The sequence below is a fragment of the Nannobrachium achirus genome, assembly GCF_963921795.1.
Source record: "Nannobrachium achirus genome assembly, chromosome: 14".
Lineage (NCBI taxonomy): Eukaryota > Metazoa > Chordata > Actinopteri > Myctophiformes > Myctophidae > Nannobrachium > Nannobrachium achirus.
The window spans coordinates 60,321,479-60,348,718 of NC_137821.1; the positions used below are offsets into that span (position 1 = coordinate 60,321,479).

Genomic DNA, 27,240 nt, shown 5'->3' on the forward strand with positions numbered 1-27,240 from the left:
TCCGCCTGATTGTATATCTGTCTCTCTGTGTCTTCTGTCTCTCACACACACACACACACACACACACACACACACACACACACACACACACACACACACACACACACACGCGCGCGCGCGCGCGCGCGCAATGGATAACAATCGGCATGCACTCAGCCGGAAACAAAACATATTAACAGCATGACTGTCATTCTTGTGTGTGACTTTATGTGCATGTGAACACGTGTACTGTATGTAGGCCACTATTTGCATACTTTGCATGCTTTCAAAGGTGTAATTCTGTGCATGCATGCATGTGTCATTTTGTATGTTTCTTGCGGGTGCATGTTTGTGTGTAGCAGCCTACAGTGCAATGCGTGCAATGCTTTTACTTAGTGCGTGTGTGGCTTAACAATGTTTTATCTTCCACTTGGCATGCGCACATTTTTTCAAGATTTTTCAAAAATAGCAGATCTACAAGCTCGCAGCTCGACACACACTGTATATCTCCTATTTTTCAATAGTTAAAGCACAAACAATGCGTAACAATGCGTTCTCAGTTGGCCAGTTCCCATTTGAAGAACATTCATGGGGGGCCCGCAGTGAATCCTTGCACTGCAGGGCCCAGAATGTTGTGCCACACCCCTGGCTCTGAGTCTATTCCAGTGTTGATTTGACAGTTGACAAAACCATGACGAAAACATGTCAGGGAGGGATGAGTGGAGAAGAGATCCAGTAGAACAAAAAGTAATTTTATGTTTGCTTGCGCCCGGGAGTTGAGCTCTGAAAATAGCAGATAAGCGCTGTGAGCTTGTAGATTGGCCATTAGATGGACTATTTTTTGTTGCGAAAAAACTAAAATAAAATCAACTGTACATTTAGTTGACTAAAACTAAAACATTTCACAAGACTAAAATATGACTTAACCAAATGAAATTTGAATCAAAAGACTATTTGATTCAAACGACTATGAAAATAGCAGATCTACAAGCTACTACTCTACTCGGGCCCAAGGTGGAGGGGCCTTAATTATTTTATACTTTAGATATTGAAAAATAACAGATCTACGAGCTTGTAGATCTGCTATTTTTGAAACGTCGTCAAAATGTGTGCAAATCTTAGAATACTGTATGTATTTGTTAAGCGAACATTTGTAACTCAAATTTTGCTTCTAGGGGGGGTCCCTGGAACTAAATATTTTTAGATGGGGGTTCATGGCCAAATGCATGTTATTTTGGGGGTCCTTCACATGAAAAAAGTTTGAGCACCACTGACATAGAAACATAGGTTTTTACAAAAAAAAAACACGCAGAAGGATTTGAAATATTCAAAGATACAAGCTCACAGCGCGGCACCGAGTGCTTGTATATCTGCTATTTTTCAATAGTTAAAGCATAAAATGTGAGTGAATCCTTGTACCCAGGGCCCAGAATTTGGTGCCACACCACTGACAGTAATTACCTACTGCTGCGATACGATAGGAATGAGGAAACCAGTGACACGTCAAAATAGTTTGATGACAGGTGCCACACTGCCACTGTATGGGAGGAGTTGAGGACAAAGCTATTTATCGATGTTGCTCAGCTTTATGCAATGGAGTTACGAACATGGCCCTCCACAAGCAGCTGTGTGCGATATCTCTCATGCTCGTACTGCAGCCCAAAGGTAAGAAAAGCCATATTCTTTGATGTTGATCTATACCGAGGCCAAAGCGGAGAAAATACAACGTTCTTACTAGGATGGCCTGCTAGGTTGCACTCTTCTTTGCATATGTCTTTATGTACTGTAGCCTGTAAGTGATACAGGATGTAACTGAATAGCTGCCATAGAGTTTTACAAAATGTTCAGTATATATATATATATATATATATATATATATATATATATATATATATATATATATACACTGTATATTATTATACTGTATATATTTTGTTTAAAATTATAATTAAGTTAAGTTTTTACTTTAAGGGGATATTTCACAGCCATTTTATTGTCTAATCAGGCTTTTGGGAATGGGAACACCATGAACAGATTTGAATTTGCCTGATTCAATCTTTAGATACACACGCCCATTGTAACTTCAAACTCCATTTTAACCATGATAGATTAATTAAAAACACCCATTTTTATTTTGTTCTGGTGACTCATACTACCCTCCTAATACGTGAGCAGGCCATGTTTTTTTCGATAACCTTTTTAATTTAGTTTTTATAATATTTTATTGTATTTATCGTTTTATTTTTTCAATTATTAAAAATAATTGAAAAAATATATTGAAAAAACACGGCCTGCTCACGTATTAGGAGGGTAGTATGAGTCACCAGAAAAAAAATATGGGTGTTTTTAATGAATCTATCATGGATAAAAACGAGTTTGAAGTTACAATGGGTGTGTGTGAGGAGAGGCCCTGGGCCTGGAGGGCCGGATATAATTTACATCAAATATATAAATATTGAATCAAGCAAATTAAAAACTGTTCAGGGTGTTCATAAAAGCCTGATTAGACAATACAATTACCAAAAGTTTTTTTTTATTATTATAATTTTTTTAAGTGAAATATCCCTTTAACATGACTAATCACAAAATGAGCATGCTTTGCTCTGCCACATTGTGAGCTACTGTCATTTCCATCAGCATTTGACATCCCTCCCACTGGTTTTTATATATAACATTTGCTTCGATATTGACTAATCGAGCCCAAAGAACTTGCATATTTGACACCAACATTACAAAGCAGATAAACAAGGCTATACCGTACGTATTTTTATATTTTGACCCTGTTCATTCCTTGACCTAGAGCAGTGGTTCACAACCTTTTCAGGCTGCGACCCCAAAAATATACATTTTTTTAACTGGGGACCCCCCACCCTGAGAGTACTAAGAGTTGAGGCATTACATTTTGTATAACACGGTTCTAATGTGAAAATAGCAGATCTACATGCTCACAACGCCTCACAACGCAAGGCGTTGTGTAGATCGGCAATTTTCAACATTTTTGCCTCTAATATTTGACAATTTGGCCAATGTTTAATATGTCATTTTCAAGTTGTTAAATTGTCACTTTGGAAATGTGCAGATACCGTCTATACAGTCAAACTTTATGTTGGTTTGTTTACTGTTGAGTGAGAAAACAATGTTGCACATTAAGTGAATCATCTGGGTACCCCCCAAAATATTTTGGGGACCCCCGTGATGATCCTGACCCACAGGTTGAGAACCACTGACCTACAACACAATCCCACCAGTTATTCGATCTAATCTATGTAATTTAACAGTGAACTGAAGTCAAGTGTATATATATTTTTTTTCTTCTTTTTTTAAGATTAGTTTTTTTGGGCTTGTATGCCTTTATTGATAGGACAGTACACTACACTGACAGGAAATGGGGGAAGAGATGGGGAGTAACACGCAGCAGAGGTCGTCCGGATCGGGAATCGAACCGGCGAGGCCGCCAGGCATCCATGCCTATGTGGCAATGCCTAAGTGGTATGCGCCTGGGCCAGTAGGCCAGCAGGCGCCCCTGTCACGTGTATTTTTATGGGCCTTAATCACTGTCACAGCGTCAAATAGCTTTACAGGCCCACGTTTAGCAAAGACAAATTCAACCTCAGCAACTTCAGGAAGGATCACACAATATTGTAACTATTGTGTACACATGTGTATTATAGCATAATAGCGTGGCACTCTTAACCCATTCAGAACGGGTACACATTATTGTGTATCATTATTTTATGGTTTAAATATATTAAAACAAAGAACAACCGTGAAGATTAGAATTTTGACCCGGCTCTATAAGTGTCTTTTGAATCATTCTAAGTTTTTTTTTGAAAAACCCATGTTTCTATGTCAGCAATCTGGCCAGCCATCGTCAAAGAAACGGTCCTTTTCACTTAACTGGAGCTCAGTTAGTCTGTTCTTGAGAGACTCCTATGTCAGTGGTTCTCAAACCTTTTCATGTAAAGGACCCCCAAAATTATATGTATTTGGCCACGGACGCCCATCTCAAAATATTATAGTTCCAAGGACCACCCAGACGCAAAATTTGAGTTACAAACGTTCGCTTTGAAAATACATATATTTTCTAAAATAGCAGATCTACAAGCTCACAGCGCGGCACCGAGCTTGTAGATCTGCTATTTTTCACTGGTTAAAGCATTCAATAATTCTAGGCCTAAATTTAATAGTAGCGCTGATAATATCATATTAACTCTGAGCCAGGGGCGTCACAAGGGGGGGGGGGGGGGGGGGGGGACTGAGTTACTAGGGCCCAAGGTGGAGGGGATTTCATTATGTTCTACTTTAGCTATTGAAAAATAGCAGATAGGATACGAGCTTGTAGGTCTGCTATTTTAGAAAGGTCGTGAAAATGTGTGCAAATCTTTGAATATATGTATTTTTTTAAGCGAACATTTGTAACTAAAATTTTGCTTCTGGGGGGTCCCTGGAACTAAATATTTTGAGATGGGGGTCCGTGGCCAAATACATATCATTTTGGGGGTCCTTCACATAAAAGTTTGAGCACTGACATTTTTTTTTTTTTTTTTTTAAACCCTTAGAAGGATTTAGACTTGCACACATTTTCAAGATTTTTCAAAAATAGCAGATGTGAGCTTGTAGAACAGCTATTTTTCAATAGTTAAAACAAAAAATCCTTGTACCCAGGGCCTTGAATTTGGTGCGACACCACCCCTGCTCTGAGCTCATGCTTCCTGGAATCTTACAGTACATCTAAGATTGAGATATTTCCTGCAAATGATTTGAATTCTTTCGTCAAGTGGCCTGCAACGGAACGTGGGCGTTTACAGATGCATGTGAAGATATACAAAGTGACGTGCATTCCAACAGACAGGACATAGTGGTGGTACAATATGTTCATATAACCATTTTGACAAACCCGTCTTGGAAATGTGGTTTTAGTTTTGTCCCTTGTCTTCTTTTATTTGAGGAAAACTACAGAACAGGGGTCTTCAACAGGGGGTCCGGGACCCCTATAGGGGGTCCTCAGAGTTACAACAGGGGGTCCTCCAAATCTCTGTGTGATAGAAACCTTTTTTTTTAATATATTAACCACTTGAACCCTAGCGTCCATATTCTGAGAACTTTAGCCAAAAATAGCAGATCTACAACGCCTCGCGCTGCGAGGCGTTGTGAGCTTGTAGATCGGCTATTTTTGGCAAAGAGCTTTGGTGTAGAGGGGGAAAAGAGTGGACTAAGTAGAGTGAAAGGTCAAGTTTATTAAGTATTGACGGTTCAAGTGGTTAAATATCTGAAAACACAAATTGACATGAATCCAAAATATACTGATGATCGTGCCGTCAAACTATGAAACTATATGGAATCTATGAACAGGTTGTGGGGGTCCCTGCTTCATATCTCTCTCAACTAAGGGGTCCTTGGTCTGAAAACGTTGAAGACCCCTGCTATAGAAGTTCCAGTGGAACTTGTAGTCCAGATATTTAATTTACCTTTTTCCGTCAAACAATAACTATTTTTAACATGTTTTAGCACACAATGAAGACATAGGCAACAAAGTTCCCATATGGACACAAAATGTGCCGTTGACTGAAACTAATGTCTTATTTTGAATTCCAGGCTCTTATTCACAACTGTCCGGTAAGCATGTGATTTCCTTTTATTTCTGTTTGTCTGTCTGTCTGTTTGTTCCATTAAATGTCCTATTTCTGCTGCCATATTAAGGATGTAAAAGCATGCAATACCTTGACAAAGACAACAATCTAACAATCTAGCTCATAGGGATGCAGGGGCGCAAGAGGCATTTTAAAAGTGAAGGGGATATACCTGGGAGGTATGTGCGGTATCCCCCCCACTTTTGGTGATATCCCCCCCACTTTTGCCCCGAGGAGGGGGGGACATATCCCCCCCACCAGAGAGTAGCTGTAGTTCCAATCCACACCAACATTGCACAATGCAAATACTGTCAAAAAAAAAAAAAAAAAAAGCACATCTACAAGCTCAAAATGCATTGCAGTGTGACATGTTTTGAGCTTTTGTGTGGAATCATGAACATGATTGCGTGTGTCACACACACACACACACACACACACACACACACACACACACACACACACACACACACACACACACACACACACACACACACACACACACACACAATACTAGTCATGCATTCAGCTACTAATAGACCCAAGTGATGAATGCAGGTACATTTTTGGAATTCTAACAGCTCAAATAAATTATATATCACTGGATATTAACCTGTGGGCCACATTAAGTGAAGGCACATGGGACTAAACAAGAAAGCAGTTATGGAGTCTCACCTGTAGTGGTCCATCCTGGTCATCCATGCGGCTTGGGCCTCCAGTCTCCTCTGAGTCACTCAGTTCCTCCACATGGATGGATCCTGTTGTCCCATATTCTGACTCGCTGTCAGATATGTCCTGACAATGAGAACGTTATTTGGTCAGATCATTCAGAAAAGTGTCTTAATATTGAATGACATGCAATGATGCACACAGGATTTACAAAGGATTCTAACCTGCAGTCCAAGTCTGTGGCGTCTGGTTTCATCCACCCAGCTTGAGCTTTGGGATAGTCTGCTCTGACTCACTGTCATGATTAGAAATGTCCTGAAAACATGAAGGAAATAGTAGTTTCATACACAATGCAATATAAAGAAAATAAAGGTTAAAGGGGGCCATTAATGGTATAATTAATAATTTGTAGGTTTCTCCTCACCTCCTCCAAAGCCTGCACTGGCTGCCCTCCAGCTGCTGCCTTCTTTTTGTTGTTGTTGTTGTCGTCTGAATTTGCCTGGTCATAAACCATGAAAATTAAATCACTATGTTCTGTGCATGTTGACAAGTGTCAAACCAAAGACACATGTCGGCTGCTGTCTTTTTGTTGTTGTTGTTGTTGTTGTTGTCAGAATTCGCCTGGTCATAAAGTTTCATAAATCATGAAAATTAAATCACTACAATTTGTTCTATGTTCTGTGCATGTTGACAAGTTTCAAACCGAAGACACCACATGCCATGCATGTACAGTGTTTTACTTTAGTAAAATATTCTGTCTGTGACCAGTGAGTGACAGTGATTCTTTCACTCTTTCACTGATTTATTTTCACGTGGGGCCATGAGTGATTGCCTCATTGGTGTCTATTTTTGGGTCCGACATGAAAAAGTTGGGAACCACAGTAACAAGAGGAAACGTAACTTAAAATGTGTTGACAAACGAAATTGTATTTCCATTATGCATCTGTTCAAAGGTACTTACATTGTTGCTTGATTTAAAGAACGACGTTATCGTTTTTTGGTTTTTTGACCGTTTCATTTTGACGTGAGAGGTCCAGCACCTGCAATGACGGTCTCCTTCTGCCAGTGCCACTGCATGCCTGCTTGTGTTGCAATTAAACTCATTCAGAACAGATGAGCTGCAAATGGACTGCACTGCACTGGTGGGACTGTGCCTCTAGAGGGCAGTAATACGCCTTGAAATGAGAACTAGGCCTACTCTCAGTGTGTACAGTATAAGCGATCATATTTGCGTCTTTTTCTTGGACCTGAACACTGGGTGGGATATCCCCTCCACCCAAAAAAAGTGAAGGTGTTAATCCCCCCCGTCCCCTCCTATCTATTGCGCGGCTGTAGGGATGTAACGATATAGTAACTGTATCAAAATATTGTTTTTAACCCTTTTTGTGCTTATCCCGAAAAAGTTCGGTTTTTTATTCAATCCAAAACAATATTGTTTTTGCTATTTTACTTACCCTGAGCTGCTTGTAGAGATGTGGGTGGTCCTGGCTCGTCCTACGCTTTCCAACGAGTGATTCTAGATTGTCCGACGATTTATTCCATTGAAAATGGTTTAGAATAAAGTTTAGAGCCCCCCCCAAAAAAAACTCAATCTATACTGTCGGTGGCGCGACGTATTCCGGGGTGCCTATCCCGATCTAGTCCGGAATATTTAATACAATTAATTAATTAATCGGTGGCCTCAACGAAGCCCCGGTCTAATTTTCCATCCATGCCCGGGGCCGCGATTCTGTTTACATCGGCCCGTAATCGGGCAACGCCGCCGCACCGCGCCACCCACTCCAATACAAACTCACATCTTTAGAGACCTTTTTCTCTGAACTGTGTTCCCAGTGCAGCGACAAAGTTTTTTTGCGGCTAAAATAGCTTCAGATCGGGCTTCTAAAAAATAAAGAAGCTAATAGCTAACTGTTAGCTAACTTCCTCCGGTCTTCATCCATAACAGTGGTTGCAGTGAAATCCCAAGCCACTACTGCCTGTGTCGACGGAAGTTAGAGCGAAGGCCTATACAGAAATGTCTGGCACTCTAGCGGCACCTTGTGGCACCTGGCATTAAATCAGTTAACCTAAAAAATCGAAGTATATCGAAATGAAAACAGCTAAAATCGAATCGTATCGTTTTATTTTGTATCGTATCGAGCTAGTAGCTCAACCCCCCTCTGTGTTGTTTTGTTAGTGTGCGGTCAGGCGCCTCAGAACACCAGAATCGTCGGGGGTCACGACTCCCCGCCTGGGAGCTGGCCTTGGCAGGCCAGCATACACCGGCAGTCTGGCGGTCATTTCTGTGGAGGCTCCCTCATCAACAAAGAATGGGTGCTGTCCGCTGCCCACTGCTTCAGCAGGTGAGAAATGAATTCCAGTCATCTATTGCAGGGGTTCCCAAACTTTTTTGTCTCAGGGCACCCCATGAATATTTCTTTAATCCGAGGCACCCCTACATTATAATTTTCACTCCCAGCACCTTAACTGTATAGTATAGGCTATCGTCGTTGTCGGGTGGAAACCTTGTATGTCCCAAACCGTTCGTGTTGTATTTATCATCTATACAATGTACTAAACTAGCAGCAGATTTGTAGATCGGCTGTTTTCACTAGTTTTGTGCGACAGAGGTTTCTGCCTGACAGTGACGATGTTTTAGTGATTATGTTGCGAGGAAAACGTTGAGATAACAGCCATTTTGGTTAGAACTGACTGAAAATAACTTTGTACTTAAAGTTTCAAATGACACTAAATATTTCTTCAAGTGTCCAAATAAATTCCAAAATGTATAAAGTTATCTCGTGGCACCCCTGGACTGCCGTCACGGCACCCCAGGGTGCCCCGTCAGTCACCCACTTTGAAAACCCCTGATCTATTGCAATGTTCCCTATGTGAGAAAATGCTAATGTTATTGTCGAAGAATTAGTTACATTTTCACCAGAAACAGACTGTATCAAATATTAGTGACTGACTATCATAAACCATACAGAGCCACCTCCCTGACAATATCGCGGAGACTGTGTGTTTATTTTTGGACCACAATGCTTATATGAGACGATTTTAAGATGACTCAATGTTATTCTCCATAGAGAAATTACTTCCGCGAACCGGGGGATGAGCGAGTGACGTCATGACTTCGTTACTCTATAGCTCTCTGGCTGCGACTCCCTTTATTGAGCCCCCCCACTCTAAAGCTCACAAGCAGGGACGTGCAGAGAATGTTAGAGAGGCAGGGGCTGACATTTCTAAAAGGGCCTTTTGGTGAAAATATTCAAAATACAGACTATTTCCGGCTATTTTCAGTACTTGATACCACATGTCTCTGTGGGCACGTGGCGCATCATGCTTAATAGACTCTCTGTTTTTCCCCCTCCCCCCAAATTATTTCAGCAACACCGCTAACGGTGAGATTGTCTACTTGGGTCGCCAGAGCCAAGAGGGAACGAACGCCAACGAGCTAAGCAGGCAGGTCACACAGGTCATCCGCCATCCTAACTACGATCAGCTAGCGGATGAAGACAGCGACATCGCCCTACTGAAGCTCTCCAGCCCCGTCACCTTCACCGCTTACATTCGTCCGGTCTGTCTGGCAGCAGCGAACAGCACCTTCCACAATGGAACTCTGAGCTGGGTGACTGGCTGGGGGACAATAGCTTCCGGAGGTGAGTAACAGTGTTGTTTTTGACAGCAAGTCTTGATTTAGTTTTAGTCATAGTCTTTTGAATAAAATGTCATTTAATTTTAGTCATAATTTAGTCACCTGAAACGTTTTAGTTTTAGTCTAATTTTAGTCGACTAAATATCATACGTTTTTAGGCGACTAAATCTACAGTTGATTTAGACAACTAAAATGTATTTTGGCAGGCCTTGATGGCATCGTAATGACTGATTTTATACTTGGTTGCATGCTGAAAATAGCTGCGACACGTTGTGAGCTTGTAGATCGGCTATTTTCATGTCTCTCTTCTTCAAATGACTCTCTTCACCACTAGTCCCTCCCTAACAGTTTAGTCTAGTCATAGTTTTAGTCATCACAGCTTAGTTTTAATTTAGTTTTTATTTCGTTTTCGTCAGTGAAAAAAAAAAGTTTTAGTCGACGAAATCAACACTGGTGAGTAAGTGCTAGGTACTTGGGGCGAATCCGATACTTCCGTGACCACGAGAGCAAAGGTCCGTTTATCAGTGGCCAACAAAACTATGGTTGAGTGATGAGTCTTCACTTTTCACAGTCTTTTGGGGTCCGTTTTTAGCCTAAGGAATGTTTTTCATGCAAAACAAATGCTTGCAATGGACTAAGAATAATTAAAACCCCTAGTTTGACCCCTCACATCCAACTTAAAGCTGATTTTTGGGAGTAATTGTTTTCCTTTATAGTATGGTGTTTAGTAATTAAGTGAATGAGACTGAAAATTACCCTAGCTGTCAAACATTTTGCCCGCATTTTTGCGAAGGACATGGGAGCTGAATTTGTAATTTTTACCTTCATAGTTGACAAAACCACTGAGAAATGGACCTTATATTTGCTCTTGTGGTCACGGAAGTATCGGATTCGCCCCAACTAAGGAGATGGCATGTGAAAGGAAAAAGCTTGTCAGCAGCCTGTCAACTGTTACACAACTAGTGTTTCTCGCCCTTCCCGTTTGAAGGCTATGCGAGGGGTTTCTGGGAACTCCGATTTCACAACTGAAAGAGTTTTAAGAGTTTTCCCTATTCATTATTGCAGGTCTAACGAAACAGTCTGACCTGTGATATATTCTTGTTGTGGGCTATACCTTTCAGTTTCTCCTATAATTGTACAGTATGTAAATTCGGGCAAAGGTTGTTCACAAAGGTCGGACAGATTGAATGCTGGTGATATTAGAATTGCAAACTAGGTTTGCCATTTAAATGAGCTGGGTCACTGGCTATAGGAATGTGACGATATGAAAATGTCGTCACAATTATTGTGACAAAATAAATCACGATTTACAATTTCATCACGATAATCAAAATCCATTATCCTGGGGCAGAACATGTGCCAAAAAAATAGCAGATCTACAAGCGCACAACGTGTCGCGTTATGAGCTTGTAGATCGTCTATTTTTTGGCAAAGACATATGATAGAGTGAAAAAAAAGACTGTATCAAGTAAGTACCTTTTACCTTATTATGGGAGGGTTTAAGTGGTACTGGATATGCAGCTCGGGAAATAAAAGGCGAACTGAACCCAGTGCATGACGGAGGACGATATCACGATGAATTAAATCTCCACGATACGATTATCGTGAGTGTTTTTTAACGCGATAAAGGATAATATCGCTTATGGTCCCATCCCTATCACTGGCAGGGGAGTTCAACAGTTAAGAAGAACTGCATGGATAATTAGGGCTGCGTCTTGAATCTTGCATAAACTTGTAAAATTTCCTTCAAATTTGTAAGCTTCCCAATCAGCCATAGTAAATCTAGTAGTAGGCCTGGGGCCTGGGGCCAATTCTGTAGGCCTGGGGCCAATTCTGATATCTTCACAAATTGGTACCACCCAAGGTGACCGTACATTTTTTACATGTTTTACTTCACTCTAGTTTACATTTTGGTATGATAACCCTTTCTGAGACCCAGCTTAATTGATGTTATCAGCCGCTAGAGTCTGGGGGTCTCCCATCGACTTTCTATACAGGAGGCAAATACCCAGAAAAAAGAAAAAAAAATCTGGGTATTTAAGTAGGATGTGATGGGTCTAACTAGGGGTTTGTCATGATGCTGAATCCATTGCAAACATTTGTTTTGCACAATAAACATTCCTTGGGCTACAAATGGCCCCAGAAAAAATGGCCCACAAAACTGATGAAACTGATGAAAAGTGATGACTCATCACTTTTCATCACTAAACCATCGTTTTCTGGGGCCATTTATAGCCCAAGGAATATTTTTTGTGCAAAACAAATGTTTGCAATGGATTCAGCATCATGACAAACCTGGCTGATAACATCAATTAAGCTGGGTCTCAGAAAGGGTTATCATACCAAAATGTAAACTAGAGACATGTAGGAAGTCAAACATGTAAAAAAATGTACGGTCACCTTGGGTGGTACCAATTTGTGAAGATATCGGAATTGGCCCCTGGCCTAAAGGGCAAAATTTAGATTCAGGGCGTGGTCATGCCCTATAGTTACCCACTGAAGATTCTTACTCCATTTATGGAGCTACCCAACACATCTTGCTAGCTTATCTTGGTCTCACCTAATAAACTCCATATTTGGACCTAGGACGATCTACAGCTCCATATTTGGAGCCGGCGAGGACATCTAGCGCTGACATCAGTCTGATGGTTGAGCTCAGATATGCAAGCAGTGCATTGTGATGTCAGAAGAGTGACAAATTAATGAGATATTTTGAGTGACAAACAAATGAATGAGGGATTTTGAGTGACGGACAGGATCTGGTGGCTTTCATAGCCTACCAGTGTTGATTTTGTTGACTAAAACTATGACGAAAAATATTTGTCGATTGTATTTTTTCACTGACGAAAACTAAATAAATACAAAGCTGTGATGACTAAAACTAAGACTAAATATATTGAGAATTTCGTCACCAAAATAAAAACTAGACTAAAATGTGGATAAGAGAGTCATTTTATGTTTGGTTGCTCTCAAGTGTTGCATGCTGAAAATAGGGTTTTCATCTCACAACCAAGTGTAAAATCAGTCATTGCGATGCCATCAAGGCCTGCCAAAATACATTTTAGTGACTAAATCAACTGTAGATTTAGTCGCCTAAAAACGTATGATATTTAGTCAACTAAAATTAGAAAACTCAAACTCTTCAGGTGACTAAATTATGACTAAAATTAAATGACATTTTATTCAAAAGACTATGACTAAAACTAAATCAAAATTTGCTGTCAAAAACACCACTGTTTCATACTAAGTGGCGACCTAGCTGCGGTCACAATGATGTCTTCTCTTCCATCAGTTCCCCTACCCTCTCCCAAGACCCTTCAGGAGGTTCAGGTGCCCGTCGTGGGAAACAGACAGTGTGGCTGCTCCTACACAACCATCACACAGAACATGATCTGTGCTGGTCTCGAGGCCGGGGGAAAGGACTCATGTCAGGTGACACATTCTTCTCGCTCTCCTCTGTCCAGGGACATGCTGGGCCCCTGATTCAGCCCGGGAAAAAGAGTTGGAGAGGCCCTCATTGCGCGCTATAGAGAGAGATCTCTCTCTATAGCGCTGCTGCTACTCAAAGATTTGCCATTTCAGATCATGGCAAGTGACAAGCCAGTGGGCCAATTACATGAGTTATGTTTCGTCGTTGTCGGGTGGAAACCTTTTATGTCCAAAACCATTTTAAAAGTGATTTAAACTAGTGAAAACAGCCGATCTACAAGCACACAACGCCTCGCGCTGTGAGGCGTTGTGAGCTTGTAGATCTGCTGTTTTCACTAGTTTTGTGCAACAGCCCTGTATGATGAAGCAGGGCTTTATTTTGCGAAAAAAATTATACATTTGAAACTTGGAGATACAAGGTTTCTGCCCGACAGTGACGATTTACTTTGTTGGCCGCCCAGCCCCCAAAATGGAACGAAGGCCGACATTTTATTTTGATTTTTTTCCTAATGGCCGGCCTGGACCGGCCGGGAATGAACCGGCCGTTCGGGAGTTGTCCCGCTTTTCCCAATGGCCAGCACGTCCCTGTTCTGCTCGCTCTCCTCTGTCATTAACTCATTAACTCTCTCTCTCTCTCTATCTCTCTCTCTCTCTCTCTCTATCTCTCTCTCTCTCTCTCTCTCTCTCTCTCTCTCTCTCTCTCGCTCTCTCTCTCTATGACACCCTGTCAAATCAGCTATCAAATCAGCTAACTTATCCTATATTAAAATTGCCCAGTGTCAACCAACGGCGGGTGACCGGTGGGTGGGTGGACTTTCACAAACGTAACATGTGAACCTGTGTGAGGCGCACCGTTGTGCCGATCCGCAACAAACTTGGCACAAACACTGTTCAGGGGTCTGCCATCACAATAGCCCCACGTGGACCCTCAGGGGCCATGTATTTTTGATGGTGCCTCATAATCTGGTTTATAATAACTCACAACGATACACTAAAGGTACACGCACACTTCAAGATAATCAGGGTATTAGGGATATTGGGGTGCAAGATCGTATAATCCTGTGTGTCATGCCAATAGATTTCTGCCAACAGATTTCAACGTTGTTTAATATTTTAAAATGTCATTTTGTCCAATCTGTATGGTATGGTAATCTGTATGCTTCTATACAATTGGGGTAGTTGTATTTTGTCTCCCTTCTCTTCTATTGAGACATTTAGATCGTATCAAAGGTCATGTCTCAACTATAGCTTAACGCTGGTTTTTGACATTAACGAAACGAAGCGGATAAAAGCGCCAAACCTTTTTTTTAGGCTTCTTTAGGACCTAACAATGGATTTTAGCCTTGGGTACCAAACTTTATTTTGATGTTTACCCATATAATATCCATATCAAGTTGGGCTCCCATCGACTTTCTATACAGGAGGAAAATACCCAGAAAATAAATCTGCTTTAAGTAGGATGTGAGGGGCCTAGCTAGGGGTTTGTCATGATTCTGAATCCATTGCAAGCATTTGCTTAGCACAAAGAACTTTCCTTGGGCTAGAAATGGCCCCCCAAAACACCCCCCAAAAAATTATGACTCATCACTAAACTATCGTTTTGTGGGGCCATTTCTAGCCCAATGAAAGTTGTTTGTGCAAAACAAATGTTGCAATGGATTCATAATCATGACAAACCCCTAGTTAGACCCCTCACATCCTACTTAAAGCAGATTTATTTTTTCCGGGTATTTTCCTCCTGTATAGAAATTCGATGGGAGCCCAACTTGATATGGATATTATATGCGTAAACATCAAAATAAAGTTTTGTACCCAAGGCTAAAATTCGTCGTTAGGTCCTAAAGAAGCCTCAAAAAAAGTTTGGCGCTTTTATCCGCTTCGTTTCGATAATTTCGTTAAGCCACCCCCACAGCATCGGACACATTTTTACCTGATGGTCAAGATTCAATATCTCCCCATAGCAAGCAGCTATTAGCCATTACTGTAGCTCAATGGTTAAGAATTGGAGCACTGGGGTAGAGGAGGAAAGTTAAAGTCAAGTGTAGCTTTAAGTCTCAATGAAACAAGGCATCATACATTGCATTATTATTTCAGGTGTATATCAGCAGAAAACTGATTAAGTAAAGCATAAATATTATAAGAAATACACCATAACTCTCTCATTTCCTCATCAGGGAGACTCCGGCGGGCCGATGGTGAGCCGCGACAGCACCCGCTGGGTCCAGTCTGGGGTGGTGAGCTTCGGTATAGGCTGTGCTCGGCCCGGCTTCCCAGGAGTCTACGCTCGCGTGTCACGCTTCCAGGACTGGATCAACAGCCACATCACCACCGACCAGCCGGGCTTCGTCACCTTTACCTCCCCCGGCACCGACGCGGATGCGAGCGTCGTGTGTGATGGTACACCACCCAACACGCCACCTCCTCCACCCGGGTCGGCGGCCATTGTTGCCACATCGCCACATCCAGCACCACACGTGACTACGCCACTGAATCCACACTTGACTACAGCAGTACATCCACCACCACACATGACTTCACCAGTACAACCACCGAATCCACCCATGACTTCACCAGTAATTCCACCAAATCCACACATGACTTCACCAAATCCACACATGACTTCGCCTGTAAATCCACCAAATCCACTCATGACTTCACCAGTAAATCCACCACCACACATGACTTCACCAGTAAATCCACCACCACACATGACTTCACCGGTAATTCCACCGAATCCACACATGACTTCACCCGTAATTCCACCGAATCCACACATGACTTCACCACCAAATCCACTTCCACACATGACCACGCCCCCCCACCCGCCGTCACTCATGACCACGCCGCCCCACCCACCACCACACATGACCACACCCCCCCACCCGCCGCCACACATGACCACACCCCCCCACCCGCTGCCACACATGACCACGCCCCCCCACCCGCCGCCACACATGACTACGCCCCCCCACCCACAGCCACACATGACCACGCCCCCCCACCCACCACCCCACATGACCACGCCCCCCCACCCACCACCACACATGACCACGCCCCCCCACCCACCACCCCACATGACCACACACCCCCACCCACCACCGCACATGACCACACCCCCCCACCCACCACCCCACATGACCACGCCCCCCCACCCACCACCACACATGACCACACCCCCCCACCCACCACCCCACATGACCACGCCCCCCCACCCACCACCCCACATGACCACACACCCCCACCCACCACCCCACATGACCACGCCCCCCCACCCACCACCACACATGACTACGCCCCCCCACCCACCACCACACATGACCACACCACCCCACCCACCACCCCACATGACCACGCCCCCCCACCCACCACCCCACATGACCACGCCCCCCCACCCACCACCCCACATGACCACACACCCCCACCCACCACCCCACATGACCACGCCCCCCCACCCACCACCACACATGACTACGCCCCCCCACCCACCACCACACATGACCACGCCCCCACCTCCACCCGTTAGACCGTGTGAGAGTCTATTTTGTGGTGGCCCGAGGGCAATCAATTTCTCCTACTTTATTCATGTGATTACTCTCGTGCTCGTTCTCTTCACCATGGCTTAGGGCTGCGACCCCGACCAAATAATCATATCCACCCTGACAGGCACTTGGAATCGTACTGTAGGCATTACATTTAGTTTGACAGATAGATGAATATTGTGAAAAAGGACTAACTACAAGTCCGGACTCCCAACCCCCAGTTTGGGAACCACTGGCCTAGGGCTACACAATAATTAAGAAAAAATTATCAACATAATGAAATTGTAAACACGTGAAACATTATTTGGTCAGCTGTTGTTGCACTTAGCTTTCTTCCCTTGTTAAGTGTTATGGAGAATTTACAGGTCTCCATGGATGTAAAAAAAAGTTAATACATTTGCTTTTATTTTTTTCATAGTCATAGTTTCTCATAATCCTTCACTGATGTATTTTTCACAATAACCACACCAGGGACATGCTGGGCCCCTGATTCAGCCTGGGAAAAAGAGTTTGAGAGAGAGAGATCTCTCTCTATAGCGCTGCTGCTACTCAAAGATTTGCCATTTCAGATCATGACAACTGACAAGCCAGTGGGCCAATTACATGAGTTATATTTAGTTGTTGTCGGGTGGAAACCTTGTATGTCCAAAACCGTTTGTTTTGTATTTATCATTTTAAAAATGATTTAAACGAGTGAAAACAGCCGATCTACAAAGATCTGCTGTTTTCACTACTTTTGTGCGACGGCCTTGTATGATGAAGCAGGACTTTGCGAAAAGATTTACACATTTGAAACTTGGAGATACAAGGTTTCTGCCCGACAGTGGCGATTTACTTTGTTGGACGCCCAGCCCCCAAAATGGCCGACATCTTTTTTTTTATAATGGCCGGCCTGGACCGGCCGGGAATGAACTGGCCGTTCGGGAGTTGTCCCGCTTTTCCCAATGACCAGCACGTCCCTGAACCACACATGAATGTATGTTTGAGTGCTTCTCTAAACACATTTTTCTCTGCCCCTGACACTTGTGGCAGAAGAAAAACATAAATGCATTTATTTATTCATTACATAATACAGTATTATAGACAACATTGTTATACACAATGTCCTTGGCACCAGGACCCTACAGCATTCACTAACAAAACTGTGGTTCTGTTTCTAACTGAATTCTGGGAATTGCAGTTCTAATAGACCATAGTCAGATGCACTAATGGCAATGGATCCACAGTGACGTCGCCAAACGACGTATTCAAATGATTGTAACACAGTATGACTTGAGTGTTTTAATAAATTCTTATGTTCCTCTATTTTTTCCCTTTCCATAGGCCTAATTATTTTCTGTTTACACAAGTTTCACTTAATGAATGAAATGTGATTAATAAATAAAAAATAATTGATTGATTAATTGATTAGGGGAGATGGTTCATAACCAGAACATTGTAAAAACCCATTTCCCCATCCATTAGATTCACAGAGGCAGAATAAAATCACAGATGGATCACATAATTAGCCTATACCAGGGGTCTTCAACAGGGGGTCCGGGACCCCTAGGGGGTCCTCAGAGTTACTACAGGGGGTCCACCAAATCTGTGTGTGATAGAAACCTTTTTTTTCCTCCTTTTTTATATTAACCACTTGAACCCTATGTCCTTATTCTGAGAACTTTAGCCAACAACAGCAGATCTACAAGCTCACAACGCCTCACGCTGCGAGGCATTGCGAGCTTTGGCAAAGAGCTGTAGAGGGGTAAAAGAGCAGACTAGAGTGAAAGGTCAAGTTTATTAAGTATTGAACGGCTCAAGTGGTTAAATATCTGAAAACAGAAATTGACACGAATCCAAAATACACTGTTGATCGATCGTGCTGTAAAACAATGAAACTATATGGACAGGTTGTGGGGGTCCCTGCTTCATTTCTCTCTCAGCTAATAAAAGGGGATTTTATAAGATATTTGACCAATCTGCGAAGTAAATCGTTACCAAGAAATGTCTTCACCAATTGTGTTTCTAAAGGTGTGTAATAATATGTACTAAAAGGTTGAAATTCAACTCCCGGGGGAAAGCTCATAAAATAACTGATTTGTGTTTGTGTTGCATTAACTTTACTATACAGAAAAAACAATGATTTAAGTAGCATGTGAGGGGTCAAACTAGGGGTTTTTCATGATGCTGAATCCATTGCATAAAATGCAATTTTCATCAGTTTTTTTATGAAGTTTCCCCCGGGAGTTGAATTTCAACCTTTTAGTACATATTATTACACACCTTTAGAAACACATTGGTGAAGAAATTTCTTGGTAACGATTTAGTTTGCAGATGTTATTATGTTTCCCTTATTATAAGGGGCCCTTGGCCTGAAAACGTTGAAGACACCTGGCCTATACCTTTTGACATTAGCCAAAATAATCGGGATTATCATCGTAGCCTTTCGAGCCATGGCTGCGTGGCTTATTCACACGGTCTTTTCAAGACTTCAAGGTTACTTCACATTGGGCAAAGCCCAGTGGCCGCTGATTCACTGCCTTTTTTATGTTTTAAATGTTGTTTTATATGTGTTTTACTTTTCTTTCCTGCTTTATTGTTAACCATTTGTTCTTTTTAGCACTTTTGCTACATCTTTGCTCTGTAAAGCATTCATGTCATGAAAGGTGCTATAAGGTGCTAATAAAGTTGATAATTATCATTATTATTATTATTATTAACAGTAACAAATTATATATGTGTAATAATAAATTAACAATCTGAAAATGTGAACCCCAGAAGTGGAATGTCTGCCCGAAATCTCAGACTCTCTTCCCAAAACGAAGTGTGTGATAGAGTCTGACGCTTGCAGTCAGGCTAGGAGACCAACCGACTGTCCCACATTGCCATCTAGAGCCACACCACCATACATTCTCTATAATATTTTCATATCTGTTACATGCATTTCTCTGTCTGTGTGCGGCTCCAACCACTTTGTCGACCTCGCCACCGAGCCTGACAGTATGAGATATTGATATTATTAATTTGTCCTTGTAATAACCGGTTCATATTTGAATTATAGCGGGGAGGAACCGCTCAATTCTCATACTTTTGAGAACTTGCATATCCATGAAATGATATTCATTAAAAGGTTTCCATAAATATACATAGTGGTGCAGACTAGAGCACGTGCACACATAGACATCAAATGGGGGCTTGAGCCCCTGCCCTTTTAACTGTCTGTAAAAAGTGCCCTCTCCAGACCAAGAATGCAGTTTTTACTATGGTGAAAGAAATGCAAATTTCCTCTCTCCATGCCATACCTGAAGGCAGCATTCAAGAAAATTGCCTTGTCCAAACTCTCCTGAACTTGAATGCAGCATCTTATGAATTAACCTCTCTGTGTAGAAATCCATGCTGTACGCAACATCTCCAGTATTCACTTGATTATGCTTAGTTCAGGGGGCACGGTGGCGCAGTGGTTAGCGCTTCGCCTCACAGCTAGAAAGTTCTGGGTTTGATTCCCGCCGGGGGAAGCAGTGGGCACTGGGGGCGTGTTCCTCCCTCCGCGTCATCAGCGCCCAGACCCTAGGTGGGGTTGGCGATAGGACCTTTCTGAGTGGAGTTTGCATGTTCTCCCCGTGTCTCCTAGGGTTGATACCCTCACAAAAACATGCAGTAATCCTGGTCTTAATAATGCCTCCCCCTGGCCAGCCGGGGGGCCTGATGGAGGGGAAAAGAACTGGTTGGAATAACGTGTTCCTTCCACGCATTACGTCCAAACCAGGGAAATCCCCACTGTCAGGTGAAAAGAAGCAACTTGGACTCCTCATGCATAGAAGGAAGCATGAGGTCAGTCCGTTGTCTCGTTATGCTTAGTTCAGTGTGGTATCGAGCATCGGAAATAGCAGACCTCCAAGCTCACAACACATCGCGCTGCGACGCGTTGTGAGCTATTTTTGATATTTTCACCAAAAGGCCCTTTTTAGAAATATCAGCCCCTGCCTCTCTAACATTCTCTGCACGTCCCTGACCTACAGATTAACAGTGAAGCACATTCGTATGCGATGGCTTCACTGAAAGTAAGCCCAGATGAGCAAGCAGCTTCGGAATCACGGACCGGGCTCCCATGGATTAAAGCAACAAATTTAAATCTCACGGCTGAGAACATTTTGTCAAGGCCAAAAGCCCTAACATGCGGAGGATTTGTGAAACAGCGTAAAAGGAGCCCCCACATATTCATATAAAGAGTCTACACTATAGGCCTATTTTAAACCCCCGTGGGTTGTGTAAAGTAACCAAGTACATACTTAAGTACATACCAATTTGGAGGTATTTGTACTTAAAGTGGATATGACATGAAAAAATCATTTTTCTATTTTTTATGTTTTTTTTTATGTTTCCTGGCCTCAATGACACCAAAAAAAACTCAACTTTCAACATGCAGTGCTTTCTTTGTGGTCCTGCATAACGAGGCTCTGATGCTCTGATCATTGGCTCTCGGACGTTGTCGTCATGAGCAGTTAGTGCACGCCCCTCTCCTAGTCCCAGCCTCTGTCTCCGACACTCTGTGTCAGCTGTATCCGAACACAGTGCACCGTTCCCCGGGTACAGAGCGCAGTGGAACCTCCCTCCTCTTACCGACACTAGGCTGTCTTTGCTGTGACCGTGCACACAGTGCACACACACCCAATGGCACGGGCCAGCGAGCAGAGAGTAAAACGCTATTGCGTCCACGTCTGAAGACGGGTCTTATGACCCGTCTGATGCTGCGTCAGTGCTTAAATAGCGGTCAAGACGCAGCTTTGCGTTCAGGACGGAGCTGCCGCGGCTCAAGACGCGATTCTCGGTTTCAATCACGTCTTTGCGTCTTCTAGACGCGAAACCGCGGCTCAAGACGCGATTCTCGGTTTCAATCACGTCTTTTAACCTCAAAGACGCGGCTTGGACACTACAATCGCGTCTTTGATCTCAAAGACGGGGCTTGGAATCGCGTCTGGCTGGAACTCGGTGTGGCCGCTGAGGAGACATGTAACCCGCAAAGTCTGCTGTGTGCTGTCCTTGCATCTATTAGATACATTTTAGTATTATTTATTGTCAATGGAACATGCTATAATACAGTATCTGGCTTAAAGTCCTGTTCGCAATTTGGTGTTAGGGGAGTTTCTCACCTGAACTGAGTCAGTGGGTCCCTAGACATGAAAAATCACTGAGGTGCTCGTCCGCCATAGTGCCACGAATGGCGCAATGGCCAAATCAAATATGGCTGCCATCGGCTATGATGAAAATCCAACTTTTCTGTTTCTGGGTGTATAGGCACATGTAATACCTCTATTTGGACTACTTGTGGTGTGGGGAATTCATTTCTGATATTGTTTTGACCATTTTGGGTGATTTGGACCTCAAAAGGTCATGGTCAAGGTAATTTTGCTATTCCGAAGACCGTGGGCCATAACTTGGCCATTGTTAGGAGTAAAAACAGGTGCAGTAGGTCTAAATCAACTAATGCTGACATGTATAATTCATTTCTGACATTGTTTTGACCATTAAGGATCATCTTGTCTTTGAAATATCAATGTCAATGCCATTTCTCAAAAACGATTTTGTTCATTACTTGCACTTTTATAGTATTTTTTGTAAGTTTGTTACTATTTTATAGTAAGTTTGTCTTGTTTATAACAAAAGACATACTAGTGAGAAATACAACAAGTAAACTTCCACATTTAACTTTAAAGGGGTTTTTTAAATGGGTGTTTAAATGAGCAAATAAGACTATTTACGAATAAAAGTGACAAATAAAAAACAAAATCACACACAAAATTAAATAACAATTTCCCTCAAAGTGCACCTTATTGTGATTGTGTGCATCCAAGATAGTATGATGTGTTTTACAGGATGTATTTGCCATTGTTCCATGGCAAAATATGATGCACCGATATCCATCAGCAAGGCAGCCATATCCTCGAGTGTCGAAGTGTTCCTTGCATCCATTCATGTTCCATTGGTTGTAGTCTTTCCTCAGGTTCCTTGGCTGTTGCAAGCAGGTGGCAAGAGGTGCCTTGTTGGTCTCAGCAGTTGTACTTCTCTGCTACCAATGCTGTGTCTTGTTCTGTCAAGGTCTTTGCCTCTCCAAAGTTTGTTAGATATTGTATTCGGTCAGAAGCCATAGCTGCATGCTTAGTCCCCAGTCATCTCCAGTTTCCAAGGCATATGTCCCCTGATCACTGTCTTGGCTAGTGGTGCTCCAAGATGCTTGATGCTGTAGAAGCATGTGCCGCTGCACACCTAGTGCCATACTGCTACCAGATCTACTTAATCCCCAGTGCTTGGAAGTATCACTACGATAACTCTCTGGGGTCCACTCATAATCCTGGCGACCCATTATTCCCTCCATTAGGTTAGGGTTATGGGTAGGTTTAGTTATAATAGGGCCAGTTGACTCCACATGTACCAGCAGCTTGGTGACAGCCTCCTCAATCTAGTTCAATCTTTGGGATCTCTTCACCTCCAGCCCCTTTTGCAGGGAGCCACTCATTATCATCAGAGATAACAGAGTCGACAGACACACCCATCCCTCATCAACTTTACAAATTCTGGTTGTCTGAGGAGAACAAACAGCTCTCCAGCTGTGTGTTCGGAATGTGGTGTCCATTCAAGCTTGTGGAGATGTAGGTAGAACGGCTGCTTTGGAATCTGAAGGTTCCAGGGTCGATTTCTGGCTCCTCCTGCTTATTTGTTGAAGTATCCTTAAGCAAGACACTGAACCCCTAACTGCTCCAGATGAGCACCTTGCATGGTTTCATGGTGTGAATGTATGTGTGAATGTGTGTGTTAATGGGTGAATGTGAAATACATTGTACAGCGCTTTGGAGAAGAGCGCTATATACTGTAAATGCAGTCCATTTACCATTATCAGCTGTTGTCTCTGTTGATGATGTCGCTAGTGGAGAAGAGATCGCAGACATCTTGAATAGGATTGGGGAGGCTGACACCTGGTGTCTGTACAGCCTCCATTATAACTAAGCCTATCCCTAACCTTCACTAACCTAATGGTCAGAATAATGGGATGTCAGAACTATGAGCGGACCCCAGAGAGTTGTTGTCTCCTTCACATTACTGCTATACTACACCCCATATTTCCAAGCACTGGGGATGAAGGAGAGCTGGCAGCAGTATGGCACTGGTTAGACTCACTTCCACTGCATCAAGCAGTCTCATCTTGGAGCACCACTAGCCAAGACAGTGATCAAGGCACATATGCCTTATAGACAGGAGATGACTGCATTGGCCAGGTGAGGATTAAACATGCAGTTATGGCTTCTGACCGAGTACAATATCTACAAACTTTGGAGGCAAAGACCTTGACAGAACAAGACACAGTATTGGTAGCAGAGAAATACAACTGCTGAGACCAACAAGGCACCTTTCTAGCGCATTTCTTGCCACCTGCTTGCAACAGCCAAGGAACCTGAGGAAAGACTAGAACCAATGGAACATGGAACATGGCATGACATAAAGACTTGTCCTGTTGTCCGGGACAAGTGCCCATACTATGGAGTGGAGGGACAAGGGGGGTCATTAGCCGTCCTTTTGTTATTATTTCAATGTATGACATTTTTATCCGGACAAGTGACTTTTGACCCCGGACAAGTGAATGGGAAATATACTTGTCCAAAGGACAACTGCCTCAAAAAGTCAATGTCAAGCTCTGATGGATGGAAGGAGCACTTTGACTTTAGTACACTCCTGCCATGTCTGAAGCAAGACACTCGACACTGATGGAGTTCTGTGCATCATATTTTGCCATGGAACAATGACAAATCCATCCTGTAAAAACACCTCATACTAACTTGCATGCACACAATCATAATATGGTGCACTTTGAGGGAAATTGTTATTTAATTTTGTGTGTGATTTTGTTGTGTAATTGTATTTGTCACTTTTATTCGTAAATAGTCTTATTTGCTCATTTAAACACCCATTTTAAACCCCCCTTTAAAGTTAAATGTGGATGTTTACTTGTTGTATTTCTCACTAGTATGTCTTTTGTTATAAACAAAACAAACTTACTATAAAATAGTAACAAACTTACAAAAAATACTATAAAAGTGCAAGTAATGAACAAAATCGTTTTTGAAAAATGGCATTGACATTGATATTTCAAAGACAAGATGATCCTTAATGGTCAAAACAATGTCAGAAATGAATTATACATGTCAGCATTAGTTGATTTAGACCTACTGCACCTGTTTTTACTCCTAACAATGGCCAAGTTATGGCCCACGGTCTTCGGAATAGCAAAATTACCTTGACCATGACCTTTTGAGGTCCAAATCACCCAAAATGGTCAAAACAATATCAGAAATGAATTCCCCACACCACAAGTAGTCCAAATAGAGGTATTACATGTGCCTATACACCCAGAAACAGAAAAGTTGGATTTTCATCATAGCCGATGGCAGCCATATTTGATTTGGCCATTGCGCCATTCGTGGCACTATGGCGGACGAGCACCTCAGTGATTTTTCATGTCTAGGGACCCACTGACTCAGTTCAGGTGAGAAACTCCCCTAACACCAAATTGCGAACAGGACTTTAAGCCAGATACTGTATTATAGCATATTCCATTGACAATAAATAATACTAAAATGTATCTAATAGATGCAAGGACAGCACACAGCAGACTTTGCGGGTTACATGTCTCCTCAGCGGCCACACCGAGTTCCAGCCAGACGCGATTCCAAGCCCCGTCTTTGAGATCAAAGACGCGATTGTAGTGTCCAAGCCGCGTCTTTGAGGTTAAAAGACGTGATTGAAACCGAGAATCGCGTCTTGAGCCGCGGTTTTGCGTCTAGAAGACGCAAAGACGTGATTGAAACCGAGAATCGCGTCTTGAGCCGCGGCAGCTCCGTCCTGAACGCAAAGCTGCGTCTTGACCGCTATTTAAGCACTGACGCAGCATCAGACGGGTCAGACGGGACGCAGTCTGCGACGGCTCTTGCTGATTATAAACACAAGCAAGATTTGGACAATGTGGTTCTCTAAACTGAGGCAAAGAAGGACCGTGAAGTTTTTCTGCATTGCGGAGCGGAGCTATATTGGAACATTACCGCGGCACGGACGGTCTAAATTGAACTCCGCGAAGGTATATATGTAACCACAAGGCTCCGGTAATGTATCGTCCCCGGGGTAAGAAAAAACACCCGCGCCTAGGGCTCGGCTCGTATTTTGAACACAATTCCCCGCTGAGCCTCTTTAGCTGCCATGGTTCTGTGTGTGTCTGTGTCCTGGTGCACCCGTTCCACATTGAATCACCGAACGCTAGCGAGCCAAAAGCCATTTATTCCCCAAGACGTTCGGTTGAGCTGCCAGCCTGGCGTATCATAACATAACATTCAAAGTTGATAATAAGTTGATTGGATCAATCTGCACCGGCTATGGAGGAGAGGAGAGAACGGGAGAAGAGGGCTGAGGGAGGAGGGCGGAGCTCGGTGTGTGTGCAATATGTGCATGCAGTGAGGGAAAAAGTAATCACATGTTTTACTCAAGTAAAAGTATCAATACTGCAATACTGCGATGCGACGCGTTGTGAGCTTGTAGATTGGCTATTTTCTATGTGTGTGTGTGTGTGTGTGTGTGTGTGTGTGTGTGTGTGTGTGTGTGTGTGTGTGTGTGTGTGTGTGTTTGTGTGTGGGAGCTAGTCAGAGGAATATGAACACATGGGCATGGCTATAATAGGCCTATTTCAGCAAATAAAAGAGAATCTTGTACCAGTCTTTACAAAATCTTTATAGGCATCAACAATCTTTTAAAAATCATCGTTAAGTCTTTGGGGAGTCTTTTCAAATCTTTTAGTGTGAGAGGGTAGTCTTTTAGAAAGAGAGAGGCTCCCCTGGTGGTGAATATAGAGTATTTCAGGTGACAGACCTTTTTTCAACAGGGCCCATAAAAGAGAGAGACCATGGCTCCATGGAGTGGATTTTCAAGTTTAAACATTTTAAAACATGTTTTTAGGACCAGGGCAAAGACTTTTATGATTGGTAAAAACAGAATGTCATTTAACCTTTAAGTCATTTCCAATTGCCAATACTTTTACTTCGCTCCGCTACATCTCAGAGGCAAATATTGTACTTTTGACAACTTTAGTTACTATAGTACTTTGTAGATTTTGATTATTATTACAAAGCATACATTACCACTTCAGCTTGGCGTACGCCATTAGAGAATAGCCGATGTACAAGCTCACAATGGGTCATATATCAACGCGTTGTCAGCTTGTAGATCTGCTTTTTTCAAAAGATTTTTATACAAAAGGATTCGTATACAAAACTTGAAATGGTACATTCTGCATAATGAGTACTTTTACTTTTACTTTAAGTACATTTTGATGCCAATACTTACA

The 27,240-nt window shown here is 42.7% G+C and overlaps 1 protein-coding gene across 1 annotated transcript; it reads left to right on the forward strand.

The window, feature by feature from the left end:
- Positions 1-1,586: 1,586 nt before the first annotated feature.
- LOC308298168 (tryptase-like) lies at positions 1,587-20,883 on the forward strand (the record flags this gene model as incomplete). Its single annotated transcript, XM_080741724.1, has 7 exons — positions 1,587-1,644; positions 8,452-8,617; positions 9,645-9,916; positions 13,205-13,344; positions 15,516-15,772; positions 15,850-16,061; positions 20,879-20,883. The coding sequence occupies 7 exons, from the start codon at positions 1,587-1,589 to the stop codon at positions 20,881-20,883; spliced, it is 1,110 nt and encodes a 369-aa protein (XP_080597850.1).
- Positions 20,884-27,240: the final 6,357 nt, after the last annotated feature.